The sequence below is a fragment of the Arvicola amphibius genome, chromosome 5, assembly GCF_903992535.2.
Source record: "Arvicola amphibius chromosome 5, mArvAmp1.2, whole genome shotgun sequence".
Classification (NCBI taxonomy): domain Eukaryota; kingdom Metazoa; phylum Chordata; class Mammalia; order Rodentia; family Cricetidae; genus Arvicola; species Arvicola amphibius.
The window spans coordinates 101,582,366-101,607,835 of NC_052051.1; the positions used below are offsets into that span (position 1 = coordinate 101,582,366).

Genomic DNA, 25,470 nt, shown 5'->3' on the forward strand with positions numbered 1-25,470 from the left:
GAGGTTCCTGCGAGAGTCAGCAGGGAATCCTAGCTGACTCTGTGGTGGAAGGTTACCCTGAAAAGCTGATACGTATGCATGCGCCTTCTTTGTATGCTCCCATGACCCCCTTATTGAGCCTCTTCTTCTCTGTCTCTGCACTCCCATGAGCTCCTGGGCCCTGCACTACGTTAGTTGGGATGCTTGTTGCTCTACTTTTTAATAAGCTCTGTTCCACATGATCCATCAACTTCAGTATCTGTTTTCCCTGACCTGCCCCTGGTTCGATGTTCTGTTAGCACTAATCCTAACAAGAATTTATCTCAGTAAGACTTGGCCAGGGTTTTTCAAAGAAGTAGGAAAGCACTTCAGGTTTCAGACAGCACAACATCCGAGGCCTGTAGATTCTGTGGGGAGACTGCTAAACTATAAATATCCTCCACACGAGAGAAGTCACCTGTTTTGTTTTCTGGTCTTGTATGTTGGCTTTTCTGAGATGAGGCCTTGCCGTCTAGCCCAGTTCGATCTGAGACTCACAATCCTGCCTGTCTCTCCAGGACTGGGGTTACAGTCTGTGCCACCACCAGACCTGGCAGGTCACCCCCTCTTGACGCCTAAGGATATTCCTTTTTTAGTTATTCGGGAAGAATTAAATTCTCCAATACAAGCAACTTTGCTGAATTGTTTTTCTTAATCAGGTCTTGAAATAGCTAAGATTGTGTCAATTCTAGAATACTGCTGAGAAGACTGTAGAGAAACAGTGGTCAGGAGCTGCAGGCAATGGGGCCAAAAGAGACAGCTCAGTGGCTGAGAGCGTCTGCTACTCCTACCGAGGACTCTGGTTCGGTTTTCATCCCGTCGCCTGGCGGCTCACAGCCATCTGTAGCTTCAGTTGCAGGGGGTCCTGCGGCCTCTTCTGGCCTCAGCAGGCTCTCTACACACATGGTGCACAGACAGACAAGCAAGCGAACACACATGCACATAAATGCACATAAATAAGAAATCTTAAATTTTGTTCACAAAAGAATTGCAGACCAACAATTCTTAGGATATGATTGCACAACACTCTAAAGAAACCTGAGCTTCGTGACTTACGTAGTGTCCTGACGTTGCAGGTAATTCCAGTGGAGAAGCTGGTGAAAGGGCGCTTCCAAGACAACCTGGATTTTATTCAGTGGTTTAAGAAATTCTACGATGCTAACTATGATGGGAAGGAGTACGATCCTGTCGAGGCGCGACAAGGGCAAGATGCAATTCCTCCCCCTGACCCCGGCGAACAGATCTTCAACCTGCCGAAGAAGTCTCACCACGCAAACTCCCCCACAGCAGGTACGTCTTCTCCTCGTAGCGGGTGGCCCCGACTCTGCCGCGCTTCAGCCTGTACCTGTCTGCAACTGTCAGTATTTTCCTACCTCTGAATGGTGTTCAGTGTTGTCTGTGTCGATGCTGATCTTTCTGTGACCCATATGTCACAAGTTTAATGATCTTGATTTCAGATATTAAAAAAGCAGAGCCACATATTATTAAGATAATATCCTGGGGATAGATTTCATTTCCTCTCTACTTTTTCTTAAAAAATTTAAGTAGTCTATTTAGATTTTGATTAAAATATTTTTAGTGCTTAATCGCTGGCAAGGCAGACCATAATATGCACTGACTTGTGCTGTTAAGTGTGGATCGTTTTCTATAGGCACTCAAAGGAAATTAGTGGTCACTTTTGTATGTTAATATGGAGCCTTTGTTTATTATGCATCCCTGTCCTAATAAGGAAAATAATTGAGGATACATACCTAGAACTTTAGAAGTTTTCTTTTTTACTTTTTTGTGGATTAAAAAAAAAAAAACTCTCTAAAATATCTTAGAAATATCCTTGCCATAAACAGCCAACTTTACTAGATGAAGTGCGCACTTGGGAAATGGGGTCCTGGTTACAAACGCCAGCTGTCTGCTAGACCATTGACAGTGACGTTCTCAGAAACCTTTTTCCATCCCAGATGCAGAGCCCATTGCTCAGCTATTACAATGCAGATTCTTTTTTATTCCTGCCCACCCTACTCCAGTCAGCATGGACTAGGCATGACTGATACAGCTGCAGGTAGCTTTACTCTTGCTTTTCCTCACTACATAGAAACCTTTTCCATCTTTTCTGCCTGAATTCATGGCTATGTCCCTGGCAATCTGTATTCCTTGGAAATCTGACTTCTTCAAACAATTTTTGAAATATTTGGTTTTTTTTTTTTTAAAAAAAGAAAATCGGACAGACAGTGGTAGCACACATCTTTAATACCAGCACTTGGGAGGCAGAGGCAGGGATCTCTGTGAGTTCAAGGATAGTCTGTCCTATAGAGTTAGTTCCAGGATAGGCTCCAAAGCTACACAGAGAAACCCTGTCTTGAAAACCCAAATAAATAAATAAATAAATAAATAAATAAATAAAGTAGGTAAGTAAGTAAGTAAGTTAGAGATGACAAGATCAGCTTGTATACTTCCTGTCTTGTGATGAGGTCTTCCTCACATGGAATAACACAGTAGAAGAAAGAATACATTCCTCTAGGAGGTATTTAGGAAGTAACGGGATTGGGTTTTGGTAATGGGTGGATCCTGGAGTGAGCAAGTGAGCTGCCAAGTATGACTTCTTGGTGTGTTTCCCACACTTGCAAGGATGAGGATATCATTCAGGAAGTACTGAGGGAGCTGGATCTGAGAAGAAATTGTATTTAACATACCAAGTTTCAGGTTTCTTTGTGACATCCAAAAGATGATCTAAATAATGTGTGTGTGTGTGTGTGTGTGTGTGTGTGTGTGTGTGTGTGTAGTTTGGGCAGGAGATAAACTTTGTGAGTATTCCCATACCTCGAAGCTGGAAGTAAATACAGAATGATAAGGAGAGGATGCCTTTAGGAATTCCTCACAGTTGCGAGTGAGTAGAGGAGACACTGCCCTGGAATGCATGGAAGACGCCAAAAAGATTGGAAGAAGCTAAGGAGTGGATTTCAGGGAAGCAGAGGAAGGCAGCAGAATGATCTACAGTTTCTAACTCTGCGAGGAGTCAAGTACAATGAAGCCTGGAAGAGTTTGCTGGATTGCTCAACTTGAAAATCATTCATGGAATGATGAGACAAGGACTGGATTAAGGAATGAGTTGGATAAAAGACACTGAGTGACTATCCAAGTCCAGTTTTGGAATGAATGAGCGCATAGATAAAGAGCCCTGAGCACAAATGTTTGGGGGTTAGACGTACGCGCGAAGGGAAGACACCCCTTTTAAAAGGATGAGCGCAGACGAGAAAGTCAAGAGACCTCAAATCATTACTAGTGTGGAAGTTGCTTAGACCTAGGCTATTTTTCTTTCTTCCACAATCATACTGTGACCCTAATTTTTTTGGCCTCAGCTCCAGCACTTCTCTTCCAAACAGAACTGCAGTATGTTGCCTTGTCCTCATTTTCTAAGAATTCCCTCATCTGTGGCTCACAGAACAAACAGTAGGAAGTTTCTAGAAAGAGGGTCATGAATATTAATTGTGGAAATATGGTGTACAATGAAACTTGAAAACAGTATGTAGAAAGCTGACTCCTAGGGCGTGATTAATAATCCTTTGGAGAACTGGTCCCCCGAGACACTGGGCACTGGAGTCTGGATTGCAGCAACTGAACAAGGCCACGTGGGGTGTGGACATGAGGAAGATCCAACCTCTAACAGCGTCATCGAGCATACAATTGATTAAAAAACAAAAAAGCATTTGGTTGTTATCCAGGAGAGAGAAGCTTAAGGAGGGATAGGAGGACGGTGCTCTTAGGGTTTAAGGACAATGCAGAATTACCAGATTTGTAAGGTCAGAGAAGAATCTCGGATGAGCCAAGGGTGAGAGAAAGAATAGAGACCAGAGGGCCATGACCCTGAATGCGAAGGAGCAGATGAGGTCAGGGGTTAAGGGGTTAATGGGAAAGGGAAGATGTATTTTCCTGGAGCAGAAGCAAAGGGAGAGGTTGGATGAAAATTAAGCCACAAGGAGATTGGGAGACAAAATTTCATGCAATTTAAGCTGGTCAACCTACTTTTGTCAGCAGCTTTCATCAGGCTAAGAGTTGGAATAGAGCCGAAGCTGATGGCGAGTAGAGCTGAAATTGATGTGGTATTCTTAGCTGGGATTTAGGAGGCATGTGAAGTGACAGGACTCTGGTGAGAACCCAAAGCACGCTATTTCACTTCTTAATGTTCTTTTTGTAGCTGTTTCTGGTGGACAGAGTGGCTTTGAAACTCAGTTGCATTTTTTGAAATTCTAATAATAAATTGTTGTAAGAGGAGTGGGCCTGCTTTTCGTCCCACCTGGCTAGTTTACACCCAAAATAATCACACAGAAACTGTATTAATCCAAACACTGCTTGGCCATTAGCTCTAGCCTCCTATTAGCTAACTCTCGCATCTTGATTTAACCCATTTCTATTAATCTGTGTGTCACTACGAGGTCGTGGCTTACCGGGACCTGGCAGCTCCATGATGACTCTCTCTCTCTGCCCTTCTTCCCAGCATTCAGTTCTGTCTACTCCGCCTACCTAAGTACTGCCCTATCCAAAGGCCAAGGCAGTTTCTTTATTCAACCAATGAAAGCAACACATAGACAGAAGGACCTCCTACACCAATAAATCTCGGAATACTTTTCTTCCACAATAATAATGTATCTTTTTATTTTTTTGTTTGTTTAACCTTTTTTTTAACACTTATACTCTTCCACCCAGAACTAGGCTATGCTGGCCAATCCTCTCACAAAAGCCACAGAGGAACTTGTGCTGTTTTGACAGAATGCCATGAACACAAAAGAGCAATCTATCTTTCCCAAAGCTTAACCTCTCAGGTGATAGAACTTGGGAAACATATTAAAGTCAACATTTAATAAATTTGATTTTTTTTTTTTTTGGTGTTGCTGAAGGTAGTGATTTCTGATACTGCTCCCATTCCTTGATGGTGTTTATTTTTTGGTTTTATTTAGGGAGGAATGGTATTTTTCAGGAGGCAAATTAATCATTCCCCTTATAATCAAATGTGTCTTGAATATTAGACATTGTGGGGCAGTAAAATTTTATTGGAGCAAAATTATCACAAGACATACATTACATGTGGGATATCATTTTTAAAGACCATAATGGGAGAAAAGCCCCTAGAAATGCAGAAGGCTCTGACTTTCATGAAGTCATGCATCCAGATATTGGGACCATGGCCAAGAAAGTAAGTCAAAAGTTCTCGGAAAGTCAGAAGAGGTTCTGGAAAGACTGTTTATAGAATTCATGAGCTTTTGTCAAGATTTCTAGGGACGTTTCCAGAGTCTGTGCCTTTTTCATTGTTACATATATGTAGTAGAACATGAGGAGATCAGCTCCCAGCACGTGACTTATTAGGACAGGACACACAGCACAAACAGCAGTGAAAGCTCCAAGTCTTCAGCTGGGAAGTTTGCCAGAGTATGCCAGCCGGGGTGTGTGTTTCAAATCCAGCTGTTGCATGAGTCTCATATGTGTGGGTGAGTGTGATGTCTCAGGGTTCTCTTAGAATTCTATTCAGAACTCTGAGCCATAATCTCTATAATGTGATTTCAGTGTATGACTTGTCCTTCACCCAAGACCACGGGTCTGACTTTTCTGTTCAAGACTTGATATGAATCAAAGTGGTAAAGTGGTTGGCAGCCTGTCTGGTGCTACTTCAGTTACATAAAGCCACTATTCTGTTTCCATACTGAAACCTGGATCTCTTCTTAATTATCTGTATCCTTGGAAGTAAATAATGGCTTGTATAGCTGGCAACAGGATGGGGACTGGCACTTTGAAATACCTGATTAATTTTGCTGTGGCTGGATATCTCCTCACAGATATGCCCGAGGCTGATTTAACTTGCACGCCTGGCAGCTTCAAAGCTTTGTATGACAAAGGGATCAGATTAGAGTGGGGGAAAGTGATATGGAGTGTAATGCCCATGTAGTGGTACTTGAGAGGACACTGGCTATGCTAGCAAGGAAAGAAAGCCCAGCTTTTCCAGCATCCATGCTGTGTGTTGCCTCGCACCAGAGATGCTTTTCTGTATAAAATAAACACTCTCCACACATTCAGCGCATTTTTCTGAGAGCATGCTAGATTTCTCTGCCATTTCAATGCAGATTTAAAAAAAAAATTTCTCCTAAGGACTCACAAGCATAAAGTTGGTTGATATCTGTATAAGTGGGCAACTTACCTCTACTATAATCAACTGTAATATAAACAGGTGTCATAAGAATGAATTGCTGTCAGGTAATAGCAATTCTGACTACATTCTGAGGAGTCGTGTTTTCAATAGATTTGGCTTACCATCCATAGCCGTGTTTAAATGCACTTGTCACACTGATAGCTGTCTGTTAAGTGTGTACATCATCATGAAACGTGATGTTTCTAAGTGTAATTGCTCTGATCCTACCTGCAATTCGATAGCTGTCTGGGGAGGTAGGCTTTTTTTTTTTTTTTAATGTGTGAAGACTTACAAAACTTAAAAGGAAAGTCAATGCTGTGGTTTCCATAGCAACTTAGACACATTGCAGATTCACATTCGCTAATGTATTTAAATCAGACTCCAGATATAAATATGTGTGATGGATTTAGAGTTGCTATGGGAATTGAGCTTTCTCTCTTCCTTAGAGACCAATGTCTCAGCCTTAAAATTGGGTTAGGAGAGATGCTGGAAAAGTGATTTCAAAACAGAAGGTAGCTGGGCAAAGTCCACGAGGTGTCGAAATAATACTCATTCCATCCACAGACGTAGACTTCAGTAAATTCTAATAGTATTTTAAAGGAACTGTATTGAGCATTGAATACTCCCATCGGTGACTCCAGGCTGTTGGTGCAATCTTAAAACGTGACTGTGCTTCTCCGTTTATTTGCTTAGCAGTGTACGAACATGGGTTGAGCATCTAAAATCTAAATAGACATTACTTCTCACCTTTAGGGAAAGAAGAGTTGCTTTTACTTCCTTGTGTTTTATGTTTCGTTTCTTAAGAATGGTAATGAAACAACAGCCACAGTGTCCCTTCCAGTTAAAGTATCACACACCTCTAAGAAGAATGTATGTGATGCTCTTCATTTGAGCAGTGCTCTACAAATGTGTAAAGCCAAGGTGTTTGACCGCGTGCTTCAGATTATCTGTGGTCTAAGGGGAGGGGCTTCCCTAGCTCAAATAGTCATTGCAAAATGATTTTTAGTCTTTCTACTTTGATTATGAAATTGTCTGTTCCTCCTTTTAATTGTTTCTGGCTTTGATTTCTGTTTTTGAAGGCTCCTTTTTTGTTGTTTTTTTGAGACAGGGTTTCTCCATGGCTGTCCTGGAACTAGCTCCTAGACCAGACTGGCCTTGAACTCACAGAGATCTGCCTGTCTCTGCTTCTTGAGTGCTGGGATTAAAGGCATGCACCACCACTGCCCAGCTTGTGAAGGCTCTTTTATTAGTATATATGTGTTTATGATTAAGTCATCCTATTCATTGAACTTATGTTTTTGAAACTACTCTGTCTTAAAGATGATAATAATAATATAGCCACTACTGCTTTCTTATATTTATGCTTTGAATGCTGTATCTTTCTTTTTAATAAGGCGCATTCCCACCTATCTGTCTTTATATGTAAAGTGTGTCTTTAACCACTATGTGATTGGGCCCTGCCTTTTGACTCATTTTGGTAATCTCTGCCTTTTAGAGTGACCAGTCTGTTTATATTTAATGTAACTAGTAACTTTTCTTGATTTAGATCTACCAAATTATTTCTAGTTTCCTGTTTTGTTCTCTGTTACTGAAAGGTTTAGTTTTATATTTTACCATTTCAGTTTCATTTCTGAACATTTGAGTTCTACAACATAGTCTTTAAAGTGAAGAACATTTAACATTTCTCATAGTGACAGGCTGTGTGGTAAAATACCACTTAGCTTTGCTTTTTTTCTGTAAAGGTCTTTATTGTGTATTCATTCCTAGTATTTTCACTAGACAAATCACACCTTCGAGTACCTAAGTGATATGCTGTGGCTCTAAACATGAGTGCAGGACCTGTCCCCAAGCTTTTCTTCTCTTTGCTTTTGCTTTTAACTGTGATGCCTGGGTGTGGTTCTACCGGGATTTGTTTTAGTTCCTCACCTTTCCTGACTCTCTAAGTCAGGAAAGCACCGTGAACATCTCGTCACATAGCTGTCGCGTGCCCTCGTTATGTACAGACAAGCACCGTGAACATCTCGTCACATAGCTGTCGCGCGCCCTCGTTATGTACAGACTTAATATATTTCCCTCAGGTCCCGCCCCTTGCTGCCGTGCTGTTCCACTGGCCTGTCAGTCACAGGAAGGCCCTGTGTTCCATTGGCCTGTCACAGGAAGGCCCTGTTACATTGGTAAGCTGCATGTGGTTGTTCCTGAGCCACATAAAGGCCTGGAGAAAAAAAAAAATGGAAAGAAACACTCTAATGGCTCCGCTAATTAAATTCCTAGAGGGAGCCGGGCGGTGGTGGCGCACGCCTTTAATCCCAGCACTCGGGAGGCAGAGGCAGGCGGATCTCTGTGAGTTCGAGACCAGCCTGGTCTACAAGAGCTAGTTCCAGGACAGGCTCTAAAGCTGCAGAGAAACCCTGTCTCGAAAACCCCCCCAAAAAAAATTCCTAGAGGGAATCCCCTACTCTCTGTTAGAAAGGGGGAATCAGCAGTGTACTTTCTATTATACAGAGATCACATCAGAGATGACTAAGACATACCACTAGGCCTCGGGATTCTTTCTTCTTAAAAGCCAACCAAGCCTGTATTTTTCTAGTGTCTGTGTTTGTTTCTATAGTTAAGTAGCATGAACTCAGCTTATAACAGAAATCTATTCCTTGCAGACAGAAGGGCCAGTAAGGCCAAAGCAAAGCGCTACAGATTTGGTGTGAGATAAAGCCTGCTTCCCACCAGCGTTCTTCATAGACAACCCCTCCCACCGTGTCTCTGAGATGAGCGGTGGTTCCCCAAGGCATACCCGCTTGAATGAGCTTTTTTTCTGAGAATACTGCTTCCATTCTTTGGTCTCTGCCCTTGTGACGTCTTCACCTCTGAAAGGCCTCGACTCTTAGGACTGTCATATTGACAGTACGTTTAAACATGAGGGTGCAGGGATGGGTGACAAGGTTTTACAACACAGCACCTACCGGTAATGGCCACAAAACGGCAGCATAAGATGTGAGTAAAACTCTGCCAGACCACACTTCAGGAGTTTAGACTATCAGACGTGAGAAACGAGAACTCGGGAGAGTCAAACAAGATCACCTAGTGGTGTCTGATGTTATGAATTAATTCAGTGTGTGTTTTGTAATTATTTGGCTTTCTTGAATCAAATTTATTTACATAGTTTTCTTTAAAACTAGATTGTTTTGAAACCTGAGGACCAGAAGTTCTAAAATGCTATGGCACCATTGTCCCATAAATCTTCAAATCTCAGTTCACTATGAGTCAAACTTTTCCTTGAACTTTAGAAAAGTATTTACAATATAGAAAGAACATGCATATCCATGGGTATTTGCACAATGCACAGCGAGCACCCCCACTACATGCGTATCCACGGGTCTTGCACAGAGCACAGTAAGCACCCCCTGCTCTGAGTGCTCTATTTAGTTTAGCAGCACAGCAGCCCAACAGATGCATGTTAAAATCAGCCTCTCTGTAGCATCTAGGAAACTGGAAACAGAGCTTCAGTGACTTGCCACCGTCACTTAGGCAAAGTGAGGGACACAAGATCTGAGGTGTGACCCTGATTTCCAGAACCCTTGTTCCTCATTGGACCTGTTCTCTCAGATTCACAGACATAGCCTTAGGCTCTGTATTCTGCCTTGGGCTCCACTCTGTTGGAGTGACACTCACATTTTTTAAGTATAAACTATTCCCATTTATCTCTGCAGTCATTTTGAGTAAGAAGAGGCACTGTATTTTATCATGTTAATAAATGCAGGAAATGTTAAGTCACTTGTTCCTAGATGTTTATTTCTCATTTCTAAGTTTTCCCATCCAAATACATCTCTGAAGTAAAGAATAAACCCATAAACAAAATTAGCATGTAATTCTGCCCAAGAGGACAAAGCTGCCAAACATACATACATACATACATACATACATACATACATACAAACATACATGCAAAACAGCTCAGCTTGTTCCTCTGATATGGAGTCCGCAGGCAGCAACCCAGTAACTATGGGGTTAGGCTCTCATCAGAGGCTCCCTGGGGCAAGAGTCGCCTGTAATTGCTTCTTGCATCTATAGAGCTGAGTTTCCCTGACTTCTACTCATCGGCCACTCTGGTTGGAAGTCATTTGCACCATTCCATATGGGCCTTTCCACCAAAATAATTGCTCTGTGGCAGGCACTTCTTTGTGAGCAGGAGGAAAATCTGCCTGGTGTTTCTACTAGCAGGAGTCCTAAATATAGCGACCAAAAGGTGAGAGTAGAGCCTTCCTGTCACTTTTGCCATAGACGCTTGGTCACCACTCCTGTGTGTTCTAGGATGAGTTATACAGATGTGTAACCACCAGCAGACAGAGATCGTTGGAATGGGTGTCGTGTTCAAGACTGTTTGTCACAGAGGTTTACAGAACTCATAATTTATAATGTGGCCGACCTGTTGGGAGCCATTGGAAGGCTGAGGCAGTGTTTGCTCTGCCTCATGAGAGCGTATATAGAAGGCCCATATATATCCTAGCCAGCTGTGGAGAAGAGAAAACGGTAGCCTGAGAAGGTGGTTGTACTGTGTGCTGTCGGTACTTCAGCGAGGCATAGTTAACACAGTGGGGTATGGGAAGTGAAGGGAAAAGGAAGGGTGGACAGCTGTTAATGTGAATGTGTGGTTGGTTGGTAGAAGCAGCAGACCCTGGTACAGAAGCTAGATGCGATGAATAGAGACCCGGTAGCTGAAGTGTGCTCTGCCCATCCTCTCTCTTCCTGAACTCTGACTCTTCTGGGAAGTCCAATAAGATTGTATTATTGGAACAGCACAGGCTCGCCACCATCAGAAAAGGGACGGTGCTCGCCATCGGGGACTCAGACTGAAAGTAAAGGGCAGCACATCCTAAGTAGCTAAGAGCAGAGGTACCCAGAAACAGCCATCTTACTTTATGAGCTTCCTTCTTAGAGTGCTGCATGCCGGCAGTACAGTGGCGCCCACGATGGTGTCGTCATGGCAACGCCTGTGTGTCTTTATTCTCTGTGGCCCGGCTCAGTCTGCTCGCTCCATCAGCCACTCCCTTCCCTGGTACTGTAGAAAACAGTCAAGGGGCTGCTGCTGTCAATTAGTGTCGGGATGGGATGTGGGAACCATTTATTGGGGTAAAAGGAGCCCCACTGTTTTTATTACTCTGAGGGCAGCTGAAAAATACAATGTTAAACTAAGATGGTGATTGGGTTTGGCATGTAATAGATTTGAAAGCTGGATTAATCTCCTACCAAGGTGTGAGAAGCATGGAAAGTCAGCAGTTTATTGCAAACTATACATTCCACGTTGAAACGGCCATTTAAAAAGTTATGGCTTTTTAAAAACCTGGGCCATTTCAAGACATGAAGCCCTTTCTTGCATTTTTTTTTCTTTCCTCTTATGAGAAATTCTCTGAAACCAAAGTGAGTCAGGCAGAGCCCGGAAAATACCGGAGAATCACATGGTGCCTAAAAATAAAACATAGCATCCCGAGCGGGAACAGTGAGCAGGGCAGCTGAGGCTGTATGGAAACGCTCCCACTTGCGCATGCTCTGCGTCCCAGCGGAGACAGAGAGCAGGCCGGCCGCGGCAGTATGGAAACGCTCCCACTTGGGCGTGCTCCGTGAGCCCCATCTGTCCCAGGGACTGCTTTGTGAGGGCTGGCCAGCTGGGGGAGGGGTTCTTGAGGGGTCCTCAGCCACTGCTTACTCCTCCATGGCAGCCGCACCCTCAGCAGCGATACTGCCTGCTTCTCAGGGAGCTTCTATGGTAGGCTTTCCCAGGGCAGAGCCGTTTGTCGTGTGGTCCAATGACCCCACAGCAGTGCCTGGGAGTGGCTGACTCTCAGCTCCGCGGTCTGGTTTCCCTTCAGCTTTCCTCTTGGAATCAATAGCACGTGCTGGCCCTCTAAGAATGTTTCCGTTAACATTAACATTACACAAAATATGGATTGTGTAAAAATGGGCACCCGGTGACCAGGGTAAAGGTGTAGAATAAGGTTTTTAAACTATAGCATCTCAAACACTGCCCAAAACAAAACAAAAGCCATGGTGCATGTGCCCAAAGAAACGATGCAGTGACCTTCTCCTTATTGGCCCTTTGTGGGCCAATCATAGTCTGTTCTGAGAGCAGAAAGGTGACCTTTGAAAGCCAGCATTAGACATGTCTTTTTGCCCAGGATCCTGGATCCTGGCAGAAGCCAGAGAGGAGCTGGGCACCCACCCTCTAGTGTCTCTAGATCTCTGCTCTGTGTATTCTCTACCGCAGCAACCTGATCTGACCCCAGCGCTGGTGAGGCAGAGCCTACATGCATTAGGCCTCCACACAGCCTGTTCTCTCCCTGCCTGGTCAGATGGCCACATCCCTTGCTTCCGTCATCTTCTGGTTTAAATCTTCCCCTCTTGTTGAGGTCTTGAGGAACACAGGTGACGCCTGCCTCTTCTGTGTCCTTTGCAGGGATCCTGGGTGCTGTCAATTGAAAGTTCTAAGAGCCACTAGCCTCTGTGAGGGGTGAAGCTTTTTTTTTATTTCTTCCTCCGTATATTACATCCCAACTGCAGTTTCCCTCCCTCCACTCCTTTCATTCCCCCTTCGCCTCTGCTGTCCCTCAGATCTCCTCCTCTGTTTCTCTTCCGTAAAGGCCTCCCATGATATCAACTGAACATGGCATAACAAGATACAATAAGACTAGACACATACCTTCATAACAGTGAAATTTTTAATACAAGGTGTCTGCTCCCCCTTCCCAACACACACACACACACACACACACACACACACACACACACACGCCTGATGGCTTTTGCTGCCCTGCTGGTGCACAGAGGTCTTGAGCAACAGTGACCCAAGCAGACACAGCTCTGGTGGCCTGTGGAAACCCTGAGGGCCTAAGAGAAGACCTAAGACTAAAGAAGAAGGCCAAGGGCCTGTGTAAAATCCCTTAGCCACCCAGTGCAACCCTCCTCACACATGCAACTGGGCCTCCTTATCCATTGCGATTTACTTTCTCCCAGGGCAGTGATGTTCTCCTTGGCTCTTATTTAGCAGCGTATTGTGCTACTGGATGGAACATAAACCCCACACAGACAGGCATCTTTTGTGTTTCCTTCACTGTTTGATGTATCTATTTAGCTTGCCAGCTACATGGTGGAGTTCCATAAATGTTGCATGGAGGGAGGGAGGGATGGATGGATAGATGGATGGATGGATGGATGGATGGATGGACAGGTGGACGGTTGGATAGATGGATGGACGGCAGATGGACAGATGGATGGATGGAGGTAGTTTAAGAGCAGATTGGGTAGAAATGAGTCAGGCTCTTCCTTCAGCACTGCTGTTTTGGTTTGCTAGTGTCCAGAACAGGGATCCAGTCCGTTTGAATGCTTTGTTGAGTCAGATCTCATTCGCTGAGAAATGCTAGTAAAAACAGAGTGACACTGTGTACTAGCCTTTGGGGTAGCAGTGTCCCTTGTTCTAAACCAGATGTGGTGGCATACACCTTTAACCTCAGCACCAGAGAGGCAGAGACAGGTGACTATGATTTCTAGTCTAGTCTGGTCTACAACATGAGTTCCAGGACAGCCAGGGCTACACAGAGAAGCCCTATCTGGGGGAGGGGGGGGTTCTTATGTTTTAAAGATATATTTGTTTGTTTAATGTGTGTGTGTGTGTGTGTGTGTGTGTGTGTTTGCATGAGTTTAAGCACACCACATGCATGCATGTGCCTTGGGGGACCAAAAGAGGATGACACATCCCACTGGACCTAGAGTTGCAGGTGGTAATGATCCTCTTGATATAAGTGCTGGGAGCCTGGCCCTCTGCAAAGGCAGAAAGCACTCCTAACCACCAAGCCAGATATCTACATCCCCGAGTGTTCTGTGTTCTTCCCGGGTCCTCCTCCCAACCTTGGGCAGTATACTGTTCTTCCTGTCTAAGGTGGCAGTCAGTCATCCCGCTTAGCAAGCTCAGGTCCAGGGTTCTTTAGACCCATGGGGCCACAGGCTCTGCTAGTAAGTGCCAGATCCCGCTGTCACTCCAAGATAAGCTGAGAGATGCCTAGTGTCGTGCCAGGTCTTCATTCCCACAGGTCAGTGAGGTTCATGCTCTGTGAGCTGCTTTGTTACAGGCTGGTATTGAGCTGGAAGGGGAAGCAGCCAGATTTTGCTGCAGGCCATGTTAGTGGAGACAGAGCCAGAGGGCTCTGAATTAATTGCTGCTTGCAGGCTGTCAATGGACTCGTGACCGAGGGGTCCCCTGGAACCCTGCTAAAGTCCCCTTGGGATTGAACACTGGCCACCACTGATGGTGACGTTTCTCCCCCTCTCAGAGTAAAATTAATGGCGGTCTACCAAGTGAAGGGATGCCGCCATTTTTGAAAGAAAAGACAAATTCTTTAGAGCTTGGATTTGTAGAAATCAGTATCCGTACAGGGTTGCTTGTCTCTGCGATCCATGGCTCTGGTACCAGTTAATCACAGGGGAGGCCTTCCTGCACCCATGAGGCTTCTCTCCTCAGCAGGGCAGCCCAACTGCTCCCGCCAGCGCTGCCTTTTGTTTGACTGTAAAACAAGTTCATTATCACAAGTACAAGACAAGGTGATGGGGACACCGGAAGTGATGTTAGATTCTTCCAGGAATGACTAATCAATGCATTTGTGCTGTGTTATCTTCCTGCTGTGCTTCAGTTGTCCTGTGGGGGTTTTAGTGAATGAAGATTGTGGGGGTGGGGCAGGAGAGGACCAGTCTCAAAGTGAGGAGGAGGGAGCTTTGTGTGTAGGGGTGTGTGTGTGTGTCCATACACTGGTGTTAACATGGACATAGTCCTTGTCAAGGGTTCTGATGTCGTGTAGTTAGCGCTCCTCGGTTTATGATTTTGGCGAAAGGAGCACAACGAGTTATGAGACATTTCCAGATTCTGATAGAGTCTAATAAGAGTTGCAGTCCTGACTGGCAAGAGCAGAGACGACTCCACCGCTCTTATTTGTGTTTCCCTTCTGAACCTATTCAGCCTCCTTGTTCCAAAATGCAGCCTTTTCCACACACATCAAGCAGGCTGCTAATTACAGACATTAGACACAGCGATGCTCGGGCTTCACCCAGGCCCTGAGTCCGACCTCTCACTCCTTTTCACAGCGATGGTTAAAATCCCTTAGAATCACATGTATGCCCCAATCCTAAAAGCATTAATTAAGATGGGACTGCTCAAAGTCAGGCATTGTGAATCATGTCCGTCTCCAGTGGGGACATTTTTGAATTACAGGGACTTGAGCAGAGTTTATGTCCATTCTCCTCTCCTTCTGAAACCCCTTCTTATTTTGAAAGGGAAAATTAAGGGGGAGGAGAAAAGCTTAAGGACAGAACAATTGTGTAGAAAACAGGCTTCTGCTGATTGTGGTCTCAGGACATCATCAAACACAGCTTGAAAGAAATTCAAGTGTTTGATAGCCGTAAGGCAAAAAAGCTGTATCCGAATTGTAGTCAGAGTGACTGCCTGGCCTTTAAAAGCCATGATGCCAGTGTTTTCCATGTGTTCATCCTTGAAGCATTACCTGGGAGGACACAAAAACAGAATCTCTGGTGGAGTTGAGCGTTTGGGTTGCTAAGAGAATAGCCATTGAGGACCTTCATTTCTAAAGCCAGGATCAGACACTAGACATGGCCTGGGTCACTTGAGAAGATGGAAAAACAATTTGTAATTTACATAAATGTCTTACACCAATACTAATTTTACAGATTTTTTTTTTTTGTTTGTTTTTTCGAGACAGGGTTTTTCTGTAGCTTTGGATCTTGTCCTGGAACTCCCTCTGTAAACCAGGCTGGCCTCGAACTCACAGAGATCCGCCTCCCTCTGCCTCCCAAGTGCTGAGATTAAAGGCATGCACCACTACCACCCGGCAACTTTATAGGTATTGATAACTATGTTTTCTTGATAACATCCTTAGGATGATTGGTCCCAGTAAATAAGAAAAAAAAAATACCTGGCCCCAGAAGTTAGATACACTTTAGAGTGTAGTTCTTTGATGGAAGAAAAAGGAGAGAAAAGCAAAGGAAACAGAAACTGTTCTGAGCTGACAGGGGATATGGAGAGCTTGAGGAGACTGCCTACTCCGACATACTCCGGAAAGAAATGTAGACGCCAGTGAGTTCATGTCAGCGAATGTGGAAGCCACAGGTTGCGTTCGCCTCCTTTACCTGTCGCAGCTCTCTGGGTGTTTGAGCTATGTGAGGGTAAGTCTGTCCCTGTCAGCTGTGTCACATGAGGCGTTAGTGTACTTGCTCTGCATCCTTCTGAAGGAAGTGTAGCACTCTGATGTGTGTGAGAAGATACTGAAGAATAAGATGTCCTCATTCTTTACTTTCTCCCTGTTTGTCCCCTCAGTGCTTTGTCCTCACTGGTCATTGATTTCTCTCTGTTCGCCTCTCTGTGTGGTGGAGCAACTGACACCCCAAGTCTGATTCTCATGTCTTCCCCTTCTCACTTCAGGGATCCCTAAGAGATGTTCATGTAGGCCAGCATGAAAGACCTGGTTTCTGGGTATCAACTGACCTCTACAGGACGCAAGAAACAGCGTTATTTTAAGGCTGAGCCCATGGGCTTGGAGAATCAGACCCTCAGAGAGGTCTGCTGTTTTTTCTGAGAGGCTGTGTGGCTGTAGCTACACTGCCACCAGCTCTGGCCTCGCTCCTATGACATGTAAATCATGTCACCCAGCCTCCATCACCTGCGGATCGGCTTACCATTCCCCTCTCCTATTTATCTAACAATGTTTCAAATTTAGATTTGGTAAGATCCTGCAATCATAGTTAGTGGTGGCTCTGTGTTGACAAGCTTTAACAACCTTCTGCCTCTTTTGTATACTTTTCTTTTTGAACTGATGTCAGAATGTGAGGGCATGACTACCTAGTGACCTGAGCTTAGTTATCTTTTGATGACCTACTTAGGAAGAGCTGCCTGGCATGGAGAGTATATGTGACTCTCTTAGGAAGGCCTTTCTGTGGTCCTCAAGAGGCCAGTGGCAGAGACGTGTACAGCCCAGCACTAACTACCTGGCTCCTAACCCATTCCGACATCAGCTGGCCACACTCACTCTCTCAGTGATTGGCCAGATTCCACATGGAAGGAGCCCCATGCAGTAACTTACAAAGGGGGCCTTGAAAGGAAACATCAGAAGAGCCCAGCTGGAAGGCTGACGCCCAAATGGTTTCGTTCATGTTGGCTCTTGCAGCCAGACTTTGACGTTGGCATCAGTGCCTCAAACCTCCCTGGGTGCCATCGCTGACTCACTGCCTCTGCTGGGTACCTAGCAACTCCGACAATGCACAGATGCATCCAGGTCAGGAGCTGCACTTGCTGTATTTGCTGCACTTGCTGCACTTGTCAGTGGCAAATGAGATAGATGCAGCTCCAGCGTCCTGAAATTATGCCCCGTGCAAGAAGAAGCATCCAGTGTCATCACGTTGGTGTGGTTCGTACAGCCTCTGAGGAAATGTTCAGGGCACTTGTGGCCTCCAGGGGATGAGACAGCACAAGCTGAGACCTGAAGGATGGAAGCCCTAGTTACTAAAAGGATGCAGGGTTGACTAAAGGGGAGGAGAATGCTGAATACAGAGGAAAGTACACTCTTGGCAGGCACGGCATCCCAGAACACGGGCCTGTTCCCAAGAAGGCCAAGAGGGTACCGTGTCTGGGCATCGTAAGTGACTGTCAGTCTGGGAGAGATTGCATCTCCATCACTTTAGCAACCCCTGTTCATAGCTGTGGTGGACCCCTTCGTATGGGTTCTTAGATAAGAAGCTCTCCTCTTTGCAGTCTTTCCATTAGACTCCCTGTCTAGTAAAATGTCAGTCTTGCTTTTTAAAGTCACCTGAAAGGGCTTGATGGTTGCAAAGGTGACCTTCCCTGATGATAGACTAGTGGCTGTCTGAAGAAGATCACTGTGTTCCCTGCCCTCTCCCTCATTAGTCTGTTTACAGCCAGAGAAGTTGTGTGGTAGAACTGAGAAGTTAGGTGCTGGAAGAATTCCGCCTGGGCCTCAGCAAAGAGGAAAGGTCTCACAGAAGTTTGCCTGTTCCAAGCAGCCATTACTCCCTAGAGTCCCTCACTCGCTCTGGGCCACACTGATTGACCCTTTCCAAACACAGACCAATTTAAGTCATTCACAGCCTAACCATTTCAAGTCTCTTTGTCCTTCCCCGTTGTCTTCAAAGAAGATTCTTTCCCCCCTGTTGTAACAAAGGAGCATGTTATTTAAAGGCCATGACACTGTCAAGGCTTCTGAGAGGTGCGTAAGACTCCCATCTGTATCCCGTGTCTCCAGGCACCTGAAGACACACCATATAAATTTTACAGCCTTCCTGCTGGCTACGTTGTAATTAAGGTATTGGTTGAAACCTGCAGCTGCTGTTACACGCCTGTTTTTATAATCCTTTTCCTCTGTCAGAAAAACTGGAAACTGAAGTTGGAAGCCACATAGCCAAGTTTTAATTGCCTCTTTATCTATTTATCTAAAGTGGTTCCTTTACCAAACATATTTAGCCTAACATTTTACAAGGCTCTGGGGTTGCTGACCTGAAGAAGACTGTTCCTTGCCCTCTAAGAACCTTCTAGAAGGGGAGAGGATGTGAGATTGTGGTGGAAATTTTAATTGGGTGGAGGGAACACACGGGAGATACTTGCAGACAGGGAAACCAGGACTGTTTGTTGCCTGTCTGGGACTGTGTTCAAAACCAAGGGGTGGGCCCCAGGAGTGGCTCAGCTCTTACTCAGAGGCACATGAACTCTCTCTATATACCTAGTTGCTTCTGTTTTGGCTCCAGAAGCCATTCCTGTGGTGTCTGTGTTGTGTTCTGGACAGTAAGTCCACTGTGGGTTGAGTGCCGGATGGGTGACCGCTCACCTGAAATAACTGAGCTGTGATTAGGAACTCGCTAATCCTGTGGCTATGGTGCTGACCCCAGGACTCCCTACTGTGAAGGTTTCTCTCCTTCCATGTCATATCTCCTATCAAATGCCTCTGTACCCATTAAGGAGCAGCTTGGGGGAGGGGGGTTACTCATTATTAGGGATACTATAGATCTGTGTTTCTTCTAGCATTTCCTCAGCATTCCTTGGTGCTCAGTCTGTACACCCTTTATACCCCTCTCGTCCCTCCCCTCATCATGTACCCAAGGCATTTCATAAGATACAACCATCATTCCTTGTGCAGACTGCCCCCTCCAAGCTGGTCCTCGTGTCCCTTGCCTTGAGTGTGTCTTTGCTTCTTGCCACAAACTGTCCTGAGCTTACCTCTCCAGTTCTGTACCATCCCTGGCATCAGCAGCTTCTCGAGAAGTCCTTTTGTTGAAGAGTGACATTTAGAAACCGAGATTGGACATCAGGGTGCTCGTTGCCATGGAGATGTCATTGCCCCCTCCTCTGTCACTGGAACTACAGGGTATATATACTAAAAGGAAGCACATACCTTGAGCCAGCACTTCTTCTACAGTTTGAACCTGTCATGGGGCCTTTGCTCTAACACATGTACAGTGATTATGTATGATGATTGGAGAACATTGCCTATCATTCATGTGCATGTGCTATATAAACACATGTTTGTGTGGCGGGGCACGGGCATTGAAGAACATTGCCTATCATTCATGTGTATGTGCTATATAAACACATGTTTGTGTGGCGGGGCACGGGTACACTTGGTATTGAGTACAACTTGGTATTGGTTCGCTCGCTCTCCATGATTGTCCCTGAGTGAGCATCTAGGAAGTCTCCTGCCTCCACCTCCCCTCTCCCAAGAGGAGCCCTGGGCTAGCATATCTGGCTTCACAGGGGTTCTGAGGATCTCAACTCCTCAGGCTTGTCCAGTAAGCACTGACTCACTGAGCTAGCTCCCTAGCCCCCAAAGCCTTTCCTCTTAGGTTCACTGGAGCTGTGATTTTAGGCCCGGAGGGAAGGGGTTAACCTCCTCTTGAGGAGCGGCTATTCTGAGGTTTAGTGCATGGTTGTCACAGGACACAGGCTTGGTGGTGTGCCTCACTCCTGACTGTATCAAGGGAGGGTTGACACATTGCCTGTAGCATGTAGGAAGCTCATTTTATATCATGCATTTGCATTCTACCCAAAAGTCTTTTTTAATGTCAGCCCTACTCAAAGTGTACTTTGCTTGCTTCTAGGTGCGGCTAAATCAAGCCCAGCAGCTAAGCCGGGATCCACACCTTCTCGCCCCTCATCTGCCAAAAGGGCTTCATCCAGTGGTTCCGCATCCAGATCCGACAAAGATTTAGAAACGCAGGTCATACAGCTCAACGAGCAGGTAATGCACTGTCTCCACCCAAGTCTCTGGGAACAGTGCTGTGTGTGAGGGGTGAGGAGGTCACACCCACAGGCCTGGGGGAAGGGAGAAAAGGTGAGACCAGGAGGACCTGCTCAAGAAGGGAGACTCAGCAGCTGGTGAGGAACACAGTTAGTTACAGAGCTGACACCACGTATGAGGATGTGGAAGATGATACTTGATGCAGGCTGCCTCCCAGCTCCCTATTCCTCCGTGCCCTTCCTGAACCCCAGGCCGTCTCTGCCCGCTCCTGGACAGTCTGAAAAGTGTTACAGCTGTATTAGAGTTCAGCTGGCTCCCTCTCCATCTGACAATTATGGTAAACCTAGCAACATCCGCTGACATTTCCAAGGTGAAACCCTAAGTGTGGGGTGGGGTGTGACTTTGTGGGAGAGCACCAGTCCAGCAGGTGGCTCTGGGTTTCATCCAAAATGACTTCTAACTCATAATACCTCATTTGCCTAGAATAATACAGCTTAAGATTATTAAACCACTGGGCAGTGCGGTGCCCACTGTAAAGCCACCTGCTCTCCCCTGTGGGGAAGGAATCTTTCACTGCAGATCCTTAGGCTGTGCCCAGCCACAAGCTGAGCCTGGCCTAGCTAGCCCTTAATCTGCTTGATAAGGCAAGAGTCTGAGAACAGTGGTTTTGTTTCTAAATAATTGTGTATTCTCAGTCAGGATTCCAGTGCAGAGCCCCACAGGCTTTGACTTGGTCACATTAGCACTTCAGGTAAAATCTTAAGTCCCCTTAGGACTCTTGATTGGATAACCGGGCCATGTTCTAGTTACCTGCTGATCTTCTATTGGAGGCCAGGCGGTTTCCAGTAATGACTTCTGCTCAGAGTTAAAGAAAGGTGTGGGGGGGGGGGGCAGTTAATGAGCCTCGGCTCCTAAGCTTAAGACTTCACGCAAGCCCGAGTGGACGGTGACGTGAGCCCGAGTGGATGGTGAAAATCAGGCCTGGGTTCATCATACTCTAGGGCCCTGGATTTATGCCTCCGCCCCAAAGCAGCTCAAAACTTTGTCATTAGCAACTTGCACTCATGTCTCCTGACCAATATCCCCCCCCCACACACACACACACCTTCTCCTTCCACCTCAGCATAGTTCCAACCCAGTGACCCAATGCTGACCACATGGAAAACTCCAGTTCCCTAGATGTCTCCAGTCCTTCGTGGCCTTGGCTAGTCAGCTGCCTCCCCTCCATATGGCTGCTCCTAGGTTTCCTTCAGCTCTCAAATCACATGCAGGGGGTCTAGTTCCAAAATGCCTTGCTGATCCCTGGTGCCAGTCAAGAGAGGACAGAAGTGGCAGGAGAGGGGAATGGTCTACCTGGAGTACTTCCAATAAAGGCCTTGCTCCCCTTCTTGTCCCCAACACCTTCACACCTACGTCCACTCTGTCCTTCAGAGGGCAGGGGACGCACAACCTAAACTGGACAGGTATTCACCAAGTTCTCGTCCTGGTTCGTTTCCCTGGTGACCCGAGTCCAGCTGCCGGCCCTTGAAGCCTCCAGGAGGAAGACCCTGAGGGTCGTGGGTGGCAGCAACACAAGGGTCCCGGTGTGGGAATAGAGAACACAGGGACCAGGAGAAGCCTAGTGGAAATGCAGAAGCATGAGTTATGGTGGTAATAGAGAAAGCGACAGCTGCCATAAACTTAAAGAATTTTCATGTACTTGGCCCCGGTCCACTGTTCAGGCAGTCTCCCATGATATACAGCAGAAGCACACGGTGCCCCACAGTTCCAGTGATAGATAGCAGTGAAGCGGAAGAGGCGGGAGGAAGAGGCGTAAATGAGACTTTCTGGACAGTGGGTGAGCCAGCAGGAAGTGCATTGGAGCCACTCTGTCACGGGGCTTCTGGGGGACCCAAGACTGCGAACACTGCTGGGAAGTTAGGAAAGCAACTTCCCGCCTTGAACGTGACTTCCTCAGCCTCTGTCACCTAGGCATCTGTGACCCGTGAGGAATGAGGCTGGCACCATTCGAATGGAATTGTCTTTGCTAGCTGATCTTTGATCGTTTAAATTAGCTACTGCCAGATTTTTTTGTTTTTTGGACTTTGTAGACCAATCTGGATCTGAGCTCACAGCGATTCGCCTGCCTCAGTCTCTTGAATATCAGAATTACAGGTGCACACCACCATGACCAGCTGACATCAGTTTTTAGGTTGGTTGACGGGTTCATTCTCCTTTGCTAACATATCAGGAATGCCAGCCTGGGCCAGCTCACGCTGAGTGTTTCCACAAAAGCCTCAGTGTGCTGTGCAGCCCGCTATCCACAGGCACAGCCTGGATTTTGTAGGTTGGCTGTGCCGCTGTGATTTGGGTGTGAACCCACCCATCCTCCACTGTGTGCTTTCACACTGGGTTCCCAGCCGGCTGTGCTGTCAGGGGAGGTTGTGGAAACCGGAAGTTGAGGCCTCGCGGGAGTGTGGTAGGCCTCGAAGGATATAGCTCAGTCCCACGTCTCTTCTGGGTTGCTAGTTCCTGGCCAGCACCACGTAACACAGGCAGCTGCGGCTGGCTCCAGGTGCCCCAAACCCCCGATCTGTGGGTCACAATAAACCCTCCCCTGAGCTGCATCTGTGGAAAGGAGCTAAAGGAATACCTCTGCTTGGTTTGGGGGAGCCGAAGGTGTGACCCTTCATTCTGATGCAGCGCGGGGGTCAGAGATGGATGGGATCAGAACCAGGGAGGTTTTCCTGTTTCTGAAGTGCAAGCTGGTCACCGTGTGTGTTTGCAGGTGTGTAGTCTCAACTAACTGAACCCACACATCTTTGGAAGTGCTTGCGCGAGGGCGTCCATGAGATCTGCACTAAGGGCCCCTCCCAGCATGGATCTGTTTGTCAGATCTGGGGTAAAGAAATGGCTACATGTACCAGTATGTGTTTGAATGTCAGTAATTCCAGAGATCATGTACCAAAAGCCCAACTTATTTTTTTTTTTTAAAAAAAGGAGATTTTGCACCTCAAAAGTAATTACTAAAAATAATGTGCAGGATTTCTTTTTTTAGGTGAAGCAAACTTCACCTAAAAGAAACCATGAGATTTTATTTATTCCCCAATGTTTGCTATGTCAAGGTTTCTTCAGCCTTCTGCACCCACAACCTCTTTTCCCTCCAGAAATTTCAAGTGACCCCAGGTTCATAGGACTATAAAAGGGGAAAACAAAACAAATGACGTGGTCATAAATCATAAGAAATTTTATCTTAAAATAGGTTTTCAGAGCCAGCATGGTGGCACACACCTTGACTCAGAAGGCAGAGGCACGTAGGAAGATCTCAGTGGGTTCCTGCCCAGACAGGACTGTCTCAAAAAAAAAAAAAAAAAAAAAGGCAAATTTGCACACTAATGAAGTGGTGTTTCTTTATCTGACAGAACCAGACAAGCCAACTAATTTGCTACTTGCTTGTTAGGGAGTGACAGTGGACTGGTTAGTGTTTGTTTTCTGTAATTATACCATGGCGTTTCTGTAAGAACAATGTGTGCAGTGCGAGCCTTGGAAAGCTCCCATCTGAGGTGAGGCGCCTCAGGCAGCATGTGTTGGCCGTGTGTGGCCTGACAGCATGCATGGTGCAAAGCGTCAGGTGCTCTCAACCAAGGCTGCAGTGAAGTCACACGGTGCCACACAAGAAAGCTGTGCCAGAAACACCTCGAGTCCACTGTACATTCGATTTCTAATCGGTTTCAACTAATGAACACCATAAGCTTATACTGTTGCCAGATATTTTTTGTAATCCCCCTTCCGTTCAGTCACACAACCCAGTGCAGAGTCACGACCCCTCATTTAGAATCTTTGCTCTACATAAACGTAAATGAATAAAGCAGTGCAAAACAGAAGGTTCTCCAGGAACAGGGAATAGTTTGGACCTGTGTGTGGCTGTTATACGTGTCAGAGAGTTGCATCCTAAGATCTGAAAGTCGGCAGGCCTCTTGGGTACTGACAACACCCCGCTGTCAGTGTTGGGGTCCTGCCTTGGCTGCTGGCTCTAGCCCACGGCTTGACTGACCCAGGAGTTTGCCACTTCGCAGCACTCGAAGGTCCCTAAGCCCATCTCTAGGGCTTGGAAACTGCGAGCCTTGTCTGTCTGCAGCCTCCACCACCCTGCCCTGCAGTGATACACACAAAGCCAGAACTGGACAAATGGAGGCGGACTGACCCAGCCAGCCTTCCACTCCTGCCCCATGCTCTGTGTGCAACAGGATCTGCCCTCGCATAGGACAGCATTTGTCTGCTCTGACTCACATCTAAGGAGTGGCTCTCGATACCCGTGATCTGAAGAAAGGGTTACTTCAAAAGCACAACTCGCCGGGCGGTGGTGGCGCACGCCTTTAATCCCAGCACTCGGGAGGCAGAGGCAGGCGGATCTCTGTGAGTTCGAGACCAGCCTGGTCTACAAGAGCTAGGTCCAGGACAGGCTCTAGAAACTACAGGGAAACCCTGTCTCGAAAAATCAAAAAAAAAAAAAAAAAAAAAAAAAAGCACAACTCTCAGAGGGGCAGTGGTAATCCACGCCTTTAATCCCAGCACTCGGGAAGCAGGCAGAGCTCTGTGAGTTCAAGGTCAGCCTGCTCTACAGAGTGAATTCCAGGACAGCCAAGGCTACACAGAGAAACCCTGTCTCGGAAAAACAAAACAGAAATAAACAAACAAAATACAACTCTCTTATCTCCCTCCCCAGTACATTATAAAGGGAGTGTTTTGAGTCTGTTTGGGATGTTGTAACAAAACACCTTATGCTGGGTGGCTTGTGAACCACAGAGTTTTATTTCTTACCATTCTGGAGCCTGTGAGGTCCAATATCAAAATGTCGGCAGATCAGCTGTTTGGCCAAGACCCATTCCTCTTGTTGAGAAGGTGGAAGGATCCCTTAGGCTTCTCGCATAAACAAATCTTGTTCACCTCCTAAAGGCCCTGCTTCCTGAGGCCATCACATTGTAGGATTCCAGCATAAGAACTGGGGAG

General features: G+C 46.2%; 1 protein-coding gene across 2 annotated transcripts in view; it reads left to right on the forward strand.

Annotated features, from left to right (window-relative positions):
* Positions 1 to 25,470, forward strand: part of Mapre2 (microtubule associated protein RP/EB family member 2) — a 139,074-nt gene that overhangs the window by 105,153 nt on the left and 8,451 nt on the right. For both annotated transcript variants that reach the window (XM_038331658.1, XM_038331657.1), the window contains 2 exons: positions 1,095 to 1,308; positions 20,342 to 20,481. In XM_038331658.1, coding sequence (XP_038187586.1) covers positions 1,095 to 1,308; positions 20,342 to 20,481 — 354 coding nt within the window. The remainder of the gene's footprint in view (positions 1 to 1,094; positions 1,309 to 20,341; positions 20,482 to 25,470) is intronic.